Source organism: Osmia lignaria, chromosome 11 (genome assembly GCF_051020975.1).
Source record: "Osmia lignaria lignaria isolate PbOS001 chromosome 11, iyOsmLign1, whole genome shotgun sequence".
NCBI classification, from domain to species: Eukaryota; Metazoa; Arthropoda; class Insecta; order Hymenoptera; family Megachilidae; genus Osmia; species Osmia lignaria.
In genome coordinates, this window is record NC_135042.1 from 9,564,946 (window position 1) to 9,578,745 (window position 13,800).

The 13,800-nt window shown below is 41.8% G+C and overlaps 1 protein-coding gene across 3 annotated transcripts in view; it reads right to left on the reverse strand.

Annotated features, from left to right (window-relative positions):
• LOC117603982 (disintegrin and metalloproteinase domain-containing protein 10) overlaps positions 1-13,800 on the reverse strand; it is a 31,386-nt gene that overhangs the window by 5,026 nt on the left and 12,560 nt on the right. For all 3 annotated transcript variants that reach the window (XM_034323627.2, XM_034323626.2, XM_076690976.1), the window contains 13 exons: positions 12,493-12,611; positions 4,140-4,383; positions 3,270-3,404; positions 2,931-3,118; positions 2,509-2,649; positions 2,260-2,384; positions 1,889-2,017; positions 1,471-1,639; positions 1,176-1,345; positions 942-1,109; positions 520-647; positions 318-432; positions 110-244 (listed from right to left, as the gene is read on the reverse strand). In XM_034323627.2, coding sequence (XP_034179518.1) covers positions 110-244; positions 318-432; positions 520-647; positions 942-1,109; positions 1,176-1,345; positions 1,471-1,639; positions 1,889-2,017; positions 2,260-2,384; positions 2,509-2,649; positions 2,931-3,118; positions 3,270-3,404; positions 4,140-4,383; positions 12,493-12,611 — 1,966 coding nt within the window. The remainder of the gene's footprint in view (positions 1-109; positions 245-317; positions 433-519; positions 648-941; positions 1,110-1,175; positions 1,346-1,470; positions 1,640-1,888; positions 2,018-2,259; positions 2,385-2,508; positions 2,650-2,930; positions 3,119-3,269; positions 3,405-4,139; positions 4,384-12,492; positions 12,612-13,800) is intronic.

Below are 13,800 nucleotides of genomic sequence, written 5' to 3' on the forward strand. Positions count from 1 at the left end.
AAAAATCATTGATCATATAATAATAAACTGTACTACTACGTAGAGCGACTGATTTGGAAGTATCAAACAAAATAATTAACGTCGAAATGAAAGTTAATGTAGTACGTACCAGTAGTGATATTGCAGCCAGAATGATCAAAGCAGCTGCGTACCAGTGATTAACTATCCAACGACGAAAATTGGCAAGGCTTTCGTCCGACAATAGAAGCTTTCTCAAAGTTGCTAAAGGACCACTTGGATCGACCTGTATAACAAACAACGTTGATCGATTAAGACCGACCTAGCTCTACAATTTATTATTACAAGTATCATCATACCTCTCGACACTTCTGGAAGACATCACAGTATCCATTGTAATCATTGCACGGTGTTCCTGGCTTTGAGAACATGGCTGGTATATCATAAGGTGGAGAATTCCAATCGAAAGATGATCTATGTATCAGTGCAAGAATCATCGTTAATAGTTTGCTTTGTAATCCTGGTTAAAATAAATAAGAAAAAATATCTGTGGTAACGTACAAACAAGGCTGATTTTCTCCAGGAAGACGGCAACAAAGTTCGCAAGCTTTCGTTGGCGGATCGTTTGGTCCTGGTATGCACTGACAAGATTCTAATCCGTACGCAAGACAGATACTACCTGTACATTCCTATGAGCAAAAAATGACTTATATCTACTCTTGGAAATAATCAGGATGTATAAATAACTGCATTAACACTAGATTGCCGGAGTGAGTCAATTTGACTCATTTACGATTTTATTGCTATATATATAGAGAAACTTAAATAATTTTTAGTAGAATTATGAAATGTATACAAATACTAATTCCTTCCCCCCCCCCACTCCTTAGTTCCAAAAATCCATATGTGCTATACCTATTTTGATGGATGTCAATCTAGTATTAAAGGGTCAACTACTAGTTTACGTTTTACAAAATACTCACTCCCATAAAACACACAAATTCGCGATTACAGATTGTCTTGTTAGGTTTGTTGATGGAAGGAGGGCAGTAGGGTGACCGACCATCGCAGAAGCTCGCGTCGCGACAACCATTGTCATCTCTGCATTTGTCTCCGAACCTTAAGTTACACTCGGAAGTACAGCATGGACCCTGCGAAACGAAACGTTGAAATACCCTCGAGAAGAAACATTAAAGATTTCTCTTTAATCAACATACTTGACTAGGACTGCAAACTGATCCTGGCGTAAGTGTGCAGGGGGTTTCACCAGGTGGTGGATAACGACGTTGAGGAAAGCAACAAGAATCTCTACAATCTTCCTCCCAACCGCAGTCGCATTCTTCACCCTCCTCGATGACACCGTTCCCGCACAATGACACTTGTGGCTCTGCAACAGATGTATTCATTTATGTCGTATATGTTCGATTACAGAGCGCACGGGGGTATATTCAACAAGTTAAATATATCATTGGATATTAATAAAAGTATAAAAATAATTTATTGGAAACTGACCAGTAAAACATCCCTTGGGCGATCGAGCTTTGCTATTCAAAACTGGATTTATAGCGTTCAAGCTGCACGGGCTGAAACGATTATTGTTACGCTTGTCGCCGCTAGTAGCACGAGCGAACATAATGAAGTTTCCATCCTCTCCACCGGGCGTGCATTGTTCCGGATCGTGCTGGAACAAAGTAAAGTGGAGGCTTCTGTTACGCGAGTATCGACAGACCTAGAAAAACAGGCTACACGTCAAGTTCTCTTCTGCGTGGCCTGAGAGAAGTATGCACGTGTATTATCTGATCAACAAAATGAACACGTTGAAGTAGATTCACCACTTTGCCGAATAACGTTATGGAAGTGGCGAAGATGAGGAGCACTGTCATTTTAGATGAAAATCTTGCTACGTTGAGAGAAGTAATGTTGTACTTACCGGTGAACCAAAGTTGTGACCAATCTCATGGGCCAGAGTGACGTGGGAGACTGCAGGTGGTACGTGCTTGCCGTAATTCAATAAAGTCACTATTCCGGTGTTCAACGACTTCATGCTGCCGCGATAGTGCTGTAAAATCGAATCATTGTAGGAGTTAATGTAAAAGGGAAGAACGATAGCCTTTAACGCGTAAAGTATATTTGGTTGTCCGGGGAAGTTTCACGAATATTTTTGAGAGAGCAGTAAAAAATTTTGATGTGGTTTTGATTTCTGCGAGCGGTAGTTTGTGGTAACCAGTTATTTAGACGTTAAGATTTAATTACAAGAAGGAAAAGTACACCAATTTTCCATAAACAGGTAGATGGACTTACTCCATTCTTTTCACAAACTCCGCCAGCATTTTTCAAGTCACCAGTCCAGGCTAGTCCCAGTGTTCCCATCTCAAAGTCCCGATACGTGAACATGTAAGCTAAGCAGAACGCGTCGTAATCCTCTTCTGTAATAAACGAAAGGAGATCACGATTTCTTATTAATTACCCTACTTTTGCGAGAAACGAGTGTCGAATACCTATCACCGAGACATTGGCAATCACAATGGATTGTAAGAAGGATTTATTTACCAGAGAACAGTTCCAGATACTTTTCCACGCCGTAATTCCCTGGGAATCGATAATTCGGATCCCTCAACGCATCCTCGCTGTGAACTTTCACGCGTTTTATCATGAAACTGATGTTGTCTGGCCTTCCATCCTGATTGAAATCTACGAACAATAAGGAATAATATTGTACCGCCTAGTTACAAATCCATCTCGAGCGATTCCAAACTACGAAAGCTCTCGAACATCTCTGTTCTCCTCTATCTCTTCGTTCTAATAACCGGATTCTACTCGACAGAGTTAAGCCCGTCTAAAGATGGATTTCAAGACGGACGGTTAAGTTACAAATGCTTATCGGACCGAGAGAGTTCGAGAGTCTCGTTTCTTTCGAGCGGAGATGATTCGTGTTTCAGATTAGATTGCCGGACACCGAGGGAAAGATTTACCGGTGTGCTTGTAAATCGAGTTGACCCTTTGCACGTGTCTCGTCATCACCTCGATGCAAGCTTCCTCCGTGCCGTATCGCGCGAAAAATTGATGATCAGCTTGCAGGTACAGCATACACGTAGTTTTCCGTGGATCCACCGTTGCTCGTTTATGTAAATGCCTCGCGATACGATCACCGTCGTTCGTTCTGAAACGAAACAGCAGCAATTGCAAATACCATTTTATTATGTATAATAACTTTAGAAAATTTACTCGACACTGTACGATTTCTATAAATTCAAGAAATAAATGATAAATCCTAGGATTTTCGTGATTTTTGTTAGGGGAGCAACACTCACGTATCTGTACGTGCCACGTTCTTATCTCTCTCCGATGTTAAAACCCTTGCACTGTTTTCCTTCGAGTAGAGAGCGAGCTTCTCGCCGAGCAACGGTTCGTAATACGTTCGGGAATCGTTCTCGAAACTGTTCCTCCTGAAAAATATACAGAGAGCTTCGAATTTCGTGTCTACACAGATACACGAGATGCGCCTTAATTCGTGCAATTTTTAGTACACGAGCGGTCAGCGTACACGGTTGCCCAGGGGCATACGGGAACGAAGCTCTAAAAATTTTCGAGCCGTTCAATTACGAAATTACTCGCTGAGAATTTTCTAACAATTATTTTCAATAAACACCGTAGTTAACCGAATGAAAAGGTGAACGAGAAAGAAACGGAACGGTTTAAACTGATTAAAGCAGACGCTCGTAAAGGTAAATTGCCAACGATTCATCCGGGAATGTTTGAAGATCCGCGGTTTAAAGCTCGTTAGACGTAGCTGCGCGCTTAACGTACGCCTACGAATAACGCGTCGGAGAAATTGCTAACGAAATTAGCGCGAAGGAGCACCGGTGTTCCGAGTTGATAAACCTCAGACGGTGCCAGACGGTTCAGCAACAACCTGGTCCCTTTCTCTCGTTAGATCCATTCTCATCCTCGGTTAACGTAACACGATTATTCACCTCCCTTTCCATGTTTCACACGTGTTATCCTGTTACATTAACGAACGCGTCTGTAACCAGCGATTCTCGAAATCTACGCTTTCCAAATCGCGTCAGAAGCATGAATGATTTTCTCGGAATTTGCATGTATCATCCTTGATCATTCGTGAATGAATCGCAAGCTGTTCTAGGAGTTAATTAAATAACATTTCACGCCAACGTGTTCACCTTTCGGTGAAATCGCGAAGAGTTTCTCGATGCAGCTGATGACTGGCACATGGGATGATATGTCGCGGAGTCAGAACGTCCGAGGCGCGATAAGCGATGCTGTGATAGGCTGGCGAGGTGTCTTCTTGTTTGTCCAGGTATCTGTTCGTAGGCTCGATGTAGTATTCTTCGAATCTGGTGACCACGGTGCCGTCGAAAAGGCCATCCTCTGTCACGATACCCTGCACAACCGCGTTCTCGTCCTCTGCAAATTAAATATCGTATTTAATCGCGCATATTCGGAGCGTTCATTTTTTCTTTATTCCTTAGAAAAAATTATTACGGAAAATCAATGTTGGCGTAGCTGCAGGAAAACGTGTCGAATGAGATTTGAATTTCATACGACCGTGATCGCTTTGGTGAAATAACGCTGATTCATTTCCCGATAGAACGATCCGTGGGGTTAAAGCCTGTTACCGAGGAAACGGTCACGAATTATTTCCCTCGAAATAAAGTACAAAGGATTTGAAAACAAAAAGGAGAAAGGAAAAAAAGAACGGAAGAGGGATTAGAGAGGTGGGGAAAGTGTAATCCGCGAAGGGACTGTAAGAGAGAAACGTGAAGGACCAGGAGGACGATGTTGGAGAGAATTTATCGCGAGATAGATCGACGTTTTTGCTTTTCCACTCGAACGAATTGGCCGCGGTGGCGCGCGTTATCGACGTAATATCGTTTCTTTCCCGGGAAAGCATGACGGGGCGGCGCGGCGCCAGGGAAAATAACCAGCACGTTTGGGAATTTCTTTCCCATGACGAGGGAAAATATTTTCTAGCCGTACCAACGAAAATATCGACAGATTAAATAGTTAAACACATGGAATACCTAAGTGTTTAAATATTTGAATAACTCACATGTAATATGCAATTTATTACCAGTTACCAGGGGTTGATGTAAAAAGAAACATCTCCTTTAGGATTCACCGAGATCCTTGTTAAAGTTAAAACCAACCCTCTGCTTTTCCCCGTAGCGACTACGTTTATTCCAGTAATTGGCTATTCGCACGGAAATCGAGCGAGTCGTCGTCTATTTAGATTCAGGGAACTCGGGGATAACTTCGTTCCGTGTCTCCACCTTCGTCGAGGGTTTCGCTTCCGGCTGGAGCGATAGATTTCCGAAGCAAACTCTCGAATCGAAAATTGTCTCGTCGTTGAAGTAACGATGGCGAGAAGAAGACAAAGCGTACGACCGATCGGTCAGAGACGAAAGAAGGGTAGAGGGTATCCATTTCCGTCATAGCTGTCGTCTTGCGAGGGAATTACATCGTTTCGACGATTTCATAATTTCCGGACGCATCGTTCTCTCGATTTCGTGGAAAACTAGGTCGAAAAATCGAGGAATTCCCAAGGGGATATGCTACCATTTCGATGGCTAATATCTTACTAAATAGATATCTAAAAATGTATCATAAATTGTAATAAAAAAAGATCTTGCATTGTAAAGGGTTGATTTTATCATCAAATCATCGGGTATCCAGGAGGGAATTAAACGAGAGCTTGGCAGAACGAACGAGAAACGAACAAACGAATTATCGAAAGTCTTTTTTCCCTGCAATTAAGTGTTTTAAATCCCTCGATGAGTAAATTCACCCCTCGCGCTAATCGATACCCTCGAACAAAGGAAACGATTGAACAAAGGGTTCTCCGGCTCAAACGATCTCCTCCTGATGCACAGCTACGGGACCAATGAAATTACCATTTAAGAGAGAATCGAAAATTTCTCCCTCGAACGGTGGCAATCAAGCGAGAAAAGAAAGGTACGTGCCCTCGTTATCTCACGATACATCTGGACAAATTTTCCTGCTCGTTGTTTCTATTTCCCCCCCCCCCCCCCCCCCCCCCCACTTTCGTTCGCTTGAAAATCCATTTTCGAAGTGAAAATACGACAGGTATATCGGGGACGAAATGATTCGTGAAATTTTCCGAGTTTCCCTGGCTGTCTGGATTCAACCGGTCGATTTGCATACGCTCGATACCGTTCGTTCAAACGTTTCCGTGAAAAATAACAGACTGATCATGGACACGCGATTTAAAAACACTTAACGAGAAAAAGAGGTATTAAAAAGAAACGAAATTGTAGAAGATTTCGTGGAAAGCAATAGCCTGGTGATAGTTAGAATTTCAATCTATCGAGAAGTCAAGTAAATTCACCTTCGACAGACTTAAGGTACGTAAGAAGTCTTAAGAATCCTCTGGAAGTCTTCGCAATTCAATTATTCAGCCTTATATTCTACAACTTATTACGAGTGCAAGTTATGAAAAACAACGTGTATCATAGATACTCTGCAGAGCGTCCGAGAAGAGGAGTTACATGATAGATAGGAACGTTAATTCATTTAACATATTGACTGATGTGTCAGCTGTAGCGTGGATCATTCATGAATTTCCAGGTAAACTTCTGAAGCATCGAGAATCCATGGTGTTCGAAACTTTCCTTTTATCGTAGTTGGAAAATGACGAAAACAAAGGAGCACAATAGTACCCCAGGGAACGAGAAGAAAATCAACGAGTCCCCCATCGAATTTCCCGAGCTGGCTTTTGTTTTCGCGGTCGATGGCAGGCCATCCGGGTTAATTCGATCCAATTTCACGCACCAGATTAACCCTTTTCGTTACTGCTCGAACCCAGCGACCGAAACATTTTTCAAATAATAAAAGTACGATATTTTTTTAAAAATATGAATAAAGGCTAAGAAGTTAATACAATTGTTGTATCTCGTATACACGAAGGTTCTCAAATTATTTCTGTTAAATTTTGTACCAAAGGGTTAATCCCGTTTAGTAATGAATAAATAAATAAACAATTTTTCGAAAATTTCACTCGACTTTTTTACAAACTTTTATCTCTCCTATCCAAGTTAAATCCAAAACGAGTCCCCAAAACTTCTCATTTTTAATTAAGGGTAGGAGGACTAGGAAAAGCAAGGAAAATTTTTGATATTCCGGTGTAACAATAAAAAAAAACCTTCTCTCGTAAGTAGATAAATTCCCCAAATGAGGTATACGGTAAGGAACGAGTTAAAGTTAGCCGCACGTCGGAGATCTGCGTTACGTTTTCTCTTTCAATTTTCGTGAAAAGAGGAGGAAAAGAATGAATGCCTCTTCCCTGTAGGGTCACCGTTAAAAATCCTGTCTGGCGTGAAATTATTTCCAAGCGTTCCTGAAGAAATCACGTTTCACTAATGCGATTAGCGCGAGGAGGTTGGCGGAGGAAAAACGGGACGGAAGAGGATGTGACCGGTATCCTCGAAAAACACCCAAGGAATACGTAACCGGCTAACAAATATTAAGAGATTCGTTTAACCCCAGTATTCGTTGAGATTTAGAGGACCGTTCTTCCTGCGTGGAAAGTTTATCGAAAATTTGTTAACAACCACGCGTAAGCCAATTTATCGCTCCTTCGACGATCGCGAATAGAGTGCAACGTTACGAGCACTTGAAAAGAAACTTTTTTCAACGAGATACTCAATGCTTTTAGCAGTTATTTAATTTCGTAACTGAACGCACCTGGATCTGAAAGTGGAGCTATCGTTAACGATTCGTTTGAGAGAAGTTTTCCGTCCCAAAAACGTTACGTTTCCTTTGGAATTGAAAGTACAAATTCGAAGGTAGCCAGGCGAGCGTTGCTTCAAAATTGCAAGATAGACGATAATGTTGTGCAACGGCGTATAATCGGCGAGAGAATAGGGACGAAAAGAATAGAACGTTCGCAGGATGCAGCGAGGGAACTGTTTCAAGGATAACTAGTAGAATCGGGCATCCTTAGAAAATATTCCCAGCGTTTCATTAGCATTTCTAGATAGTTTCATCAGGGGTCTAAGGTCGTGCCGATGTTAGGATGTAAGTAAATTGTATATGTAATTTTTTCTACATATTAGATTGTTTAACACGTTGAATGCCACAGGGAAATTGAGCATTTTTTGGGACGTATGAAGAATAGTAATAATTAATTTTCAAATTTCAAATTTTACCATTTCACATTATTTGTACCATAGCAATATTACTTAAAATAATGTTTTTCTATTGTTTTCTTTTAATTATTCAGGCGTGTGTAAATTGCAGAGCCGGTCACCGATGACCCCCATGGGGTTCAACGTGTTAAAGTCTTCGAGACCGTAAAGTATTTTCCAGTTGAAAAGGACATCGAAACGATTCAATTTGCCTGAAAATTCGCAACGGAGAGTGTTGAATGCTGCAAATCCAGAGCGTATCGCTTGGCTAGGTTGAGCCGCGTTAAAATCAGCTGCAAACTCTTCCCAAGCGTAATTGACCCATTTCTCCGGGGCCAGGCTTCAACGCAATATTCCAGTCGGCGGCGGCCGGGCCGAGTAACTCAGTCGACGAGGAAGAGTCCGGTTAATTCGGTTTCATTCGAAAAGAGGCCGACGGAAGGGAATCTTTCTCTCGGCTCTCTTCACCCTTGCTATTCAATATTATATTCCGCGGCCAGACCGAATCCCAAAGAGCCAGTTAATTTAATCTTTTCGCTATGGATCGCTACCACAGAGAATTGAAAAGTCACGAAAATTGAAAAGTTCTTTGTTACTTTGCGATCGAAATAGATTCCTGTCTCTGATAACTCTAAATTTTTCATAAATTATCCTTTAATCATTTGTTCGTTCACGGTATCCACGTTAAATTAACGCAATTACTAGGTAGGTAACGAAGATATTTAGGTCACGTCCATTCGAACATTCACTCCTGTAAGAAATTCAGACAGGATCAATAGTGTTCTCCGATTAAGCTCAACGAAAATTCATTATTACAGAACCGTGCTTTTAATTAAACCGTCCGACGTCCTCTCTGTCCTCGGTATCCTTCATAAACTGCCCGGCAAAAGAATAATCAACTCCTCCTTTCTCCTCCAATTAACAGAGCAGGAAATATTCTATTTCGAGGCGAAATACGAATTATTGGAATCCGGTCTAATTTCATTTCATTCAGCCTCCGAGAGAAGCCGGGAAGAGGATCGGAGAAAAAAAAAGAGAGAGAGAATATTCGAAGGCTACGGAATATAGGCAGAGAAGAATAAAACAGACCAAAAAGGATTAAAAAAAAAAAAAAAAAAATAGGAAGAGCAGAGTCCGATCAGGTGGTGCAAGGACTGAGCAACGTGAACTGGGGGGGAGGGTTCAAGCGAGAGAAAGAGGAAACGGAAGAAAGCAAAGAGGGTGAGCGAAAAGGTTTTAGGGGTGTGTGCAAGCAGAGGAGCTTTCACGGAGCCAACCGGCCGCTTTTACGGAGAAAAGCTCTGGCGCTCGTTAGTGGAAAAATCCAATTTAGTCGGTGAACAGTTAGCGGGACGGTCCGCGAACGGAATCGCGAACAATACGCGCAACAAACGCCGTCGTCACCAGACAGATACAGAGAAAATATGCCCAACGAGCTTGTTTTATTGATTAACAATCGAATTACGCCCAATCGACGGCGCATTGATTTGAATCATCGGTGCACCCGCTGCTTTCACGCGTTCGTCCACTACCATTTTTTTTTCTCTCACTTTTTAAAACAACCTACCCTGTTTTCGGTAGATATGCCCGGACAACCGATATCTGCACGGGTAATATTCAGTATCCAATATCAGCCGAGTCTACTATCTAACGTAGCTACGAATTGATCTACGAGGGTAAAAGTGCAGTGTGTTATCTCAGGGCACTTCGTTCAGCCTAAAGAGGTAGCCTCTTTCAAAGATCGCCTCGAGCGGAATTTTCTAAGCGACTGGCCACGCATCAAGCGGAATTCTCCATTATCGGTGCACGCCAATCGGCCGTTTCCGGCCGGGGCAATTACACACGGGTACACCGTCAATTAGGCAAGTTTAATCGGTAATCGGATTACCAGTGATACGCGTTATGCCGCATCGTTGCACAGTTGCACAGTACGTACACATACATCAACCGGTCGAAAAGTCAAGTTAATTTAATCGTTGCATCGTTCGAGCAATTACGAGTATCGCAGCGCACATTACTCAGTAGGATGACAAACTGTTTTTATCGATCTACGTTTTAGCCCAAGTTCATTTCATCGTTTATACCAGGCCTGGCCAAACGAAATGGTTTCACGGGCCACTTTGATGACGCGTAACGTTACAGCGAGCCGTATTTTAGGTAAAAAATATCCTATTCTTTATCCTTTCTTTCACTTAATTTTTGTAAATCTATATTTACGTTCGAAATTGGCATCAGTTAATGAAGCACGTAAATTTCATCTTCGAAAAAAATGTGTCACAAACATATGTGGATCCAAAAGCACTTACAACTCGTGTAAAATATTTTAAGTTGGAATATCTCTCGAATGTAATATAAGTATTATAAAAATTCATTTTTAATGTAGACGCTTCATTTCATTGTTGCACTGTAACTCAATTAACTCCATTTGCAGATTTTCAGGAACACTGTTCGCGTCAACATGAAACAGGGATGAAAAATTTCAAATATTTTATCATATTTTGCTAATTCTGAGAAACGACTGTCAAATGCAGTTATAAGTTTCTTTATTTCATTAGCATATTTCGAGAAATTTATCTATTATTGAATAAAATTCATAATAATCATAAAAAATCGCCCGGCGGGCCGCACGTGTGTTGACCAGGCCTGGTTTATACGGTATCAATCTTTTTTTTAATCAGATTTTTCATGGGGCAAAAGCTATGAAGGATGGAGTAAGCAAATGAGTAAGTTAATTTATCGATCAGCTGATTAATCAAAAATTGGTAAACATAATTTGAACCCGTGACAAGGTTCGTATATATCTTCGATGTACAGTCAAGGTATAATTATCAAAATGTATCCACACATATCTGATTGTTTCATTTGCAGCGTGCCTTCTAATTACGGATCCATCGGCAAGCTCATCTGCATAGTTCTATGGCAGGGTGTCGATTATAATTTTGCTCGCGAGCCTTCAAAGCTTTTGCGGTCAACCATTATTTGTCCCGAGTTGTGTTTGCCTGCTTGTTACATTGTTTCGCGATCGGTGAACGAGCTTGTTAATGAAATGCATCGTTTAACCAACGAGGATCGACGGGAACCTGGGTGATACGCGGACATTTGTATTCGATAGCTGGTCTATATAGAAACTCTCGTCTCGTTAGAAGTGGGAATAAATTTTCGTGACTTATTCCGCACGGATCGGCAAAGTTTGAACGCAAGCATACTTTGGCTAACAATTGCGCTTTGAATGTTAGCGACGTGATTACGAGGAAACTTTGCATATCTGTGGAGAGAGAATGGAATTATGAAAGGTGTACTCTCCTTCGGTTAAAGCGGAAGTTCCTAGTTCGCTCGCGTCTCAGAAACAATTCAGTTGCGATTGTTTGAAAACGATCCTCTACAAATTCGACTAGTATGGTGCTTGTTAGATCGTTTAAACTTGTCGATTGTTAAACGTCTGAATAAACTATTTATACCGATCTAGTATTATTCAAAGCAACCGCGAAATAACTAAGCAAACTGTCGATCAATGTTCTTAATATAAAATAGCTGGTTGTCGGTAAAGTCAAGTTGCATTGAGCCATGCACAAAAGAGATAATGCCTGGAATCGATGTGTTGATCGTTCATGGCAGTCAGGTCGAGACCTTTTGCTGGTACACCTTCAATAGAGCATTTGGCTGCTTTCCAAACGATCGCAACTGCGAGGACGACGATCGAAATGAGATTCCGGCTTGGATGTTCAGGATCGAAGCAAGGATTACTCCTATCGAAGGACGTCAACCGCCGAATAGCGTATGGAGAGGAAAAAAAAAAAAAGTACAAATTCCTGCCTCGTCCTGGATTATCGTGTATCCTTCATCGTTCCAGCGAACGCTTTTACCCGACTATTTTGACGCATGCATCGTTCCGGGTTCGTTTTGTCAGAGCTTGAAATTCCAAACTCGAAAATATCCGATGCTTTGATCGGCATCGAAAACACGCGACCGTTTGAAATTGAATATTTCCAAAGTTACACGCCATAAACTTCCTGTGTACGATTTCGTAGCCAATGGCCCTTTGAATTGTTCGACGGTATCGCGTATCGAGAAGTAAAAGAAAATAATAATAAAAAAAAAAAAAGATAACAAAGCACGGTCGACTTTTGAATTTAAAAATCCGCGATTTTTGATTTTCAGAATAAATCCTACAACAGGATTTCCAGCATTCCATGACGTACCGATTTCCTGCACGGCTGTTGCGTTCGTATCGAGATACGTTTTATATAGGACGCGTGTGTAAATGTTGCTAGAAAATTCTGAAAGCTACGAGAGGATTCAATTCTTTTTCGATGTTGTCGAGAGATCAAACGTTCGGGTAAGAGGAAATGTAGATGAAAAAGAAACTCACCTAACACAGTGCCCATGTAGGAATGCGATGGATCGAAGTCGATGGGTCCTGTGGTGCTCTCGAACGTTGCATCGTTGCTGAACAAGCTCTTGTCTCGAATTAAGCGAAGCGTCCATTGTCTGAAAGGATAACGTGGATTATTGATATGGTAAAATTCTATTCGCAATGTTGGGAAACCGACAGGATCGAATACCTGAATTAATTAACGACTAATCGTTACTCGTTACCATCGACCCCTGACGATCGACGACAATTAAGTCGTTCATCAAAGTACAATAAGCCGAAGAAACGCAAGGTTAACCAGCTGTGGCGTTTTAAAAGGTTTCCTCGATCATGATTCATTCTGTTGCCGCGTTCTTCACCGGTGAATCTGTACGGAAAACCAATCGAAACCGGTAAACCAATCTTCCCGTGGAAAGGCTCGATTCCGTTGGTCGAAAGAGGATCAAACGGAATTTGCATAAATGCTATGAACTTGAGAGCGAAGTTTCATCGTTGCGTTTCTTACTGATCCCTATCGTCGATTCTCTCCGCGTGATATCGGATTATCGGCTTCCTTTTTTCCACCTCGGATTCGAGATTATTATTACACGCTTTGAAATCGATAACTGATAGGTTATGGGTTACGGAATATGGGTTATGGGTCATCGGTGTTGATACTCGGTATCACTTTATTTCCCGTTGTATCAAAACCATCGAACCATGACATCCTCGAAAATGTCCACCTTTAAATAACTACCAAAGCATTACGAGTTCCTCGGTAATTGAATTGTTTGATGGACAGCTAGAGTGTCGAGTGTCGGATCGTTGGTAACAAGTAATCGAGCTCGAATCTGGTGTCATTGAACAGGATAGAATCGTGAGATCTGTCCGGTTACTCGTGATTCAGCGATTCCTCGACGATGACGTTGACCGTGGTTCACTCGGGCTTCCCAAAGTGTTTTCCTTTTGGGGAAGAGCGAAAGGGGTCAGCCAGTGTTAAGCTGAAGGACGGAACCAAGCAAACGACTGAGAAGAACAGGTAGACGAATCAACATCGTCGTCGCTGCGATGATTCTCGGATGAGGTATATTAAATTTAGAAACGTGAAAGGATTCAAACGCGGCCGGTGTGTGACATTGAAACACACGGATTTGCTTTGGCTTTCGACGCGATTTGCTTTGCTTTGCTTTGCTTTAGCCGTGGATTGCGTATGGAATGCGGCGTGTGCGCGACCGCGTAATCCCGGATTCGAGGGTAAATGGATTAGGTTTAATTAAATTCGCGAACGAGCCGGGGATTATGCGAATCCGCGTAGCCGAACAAAAT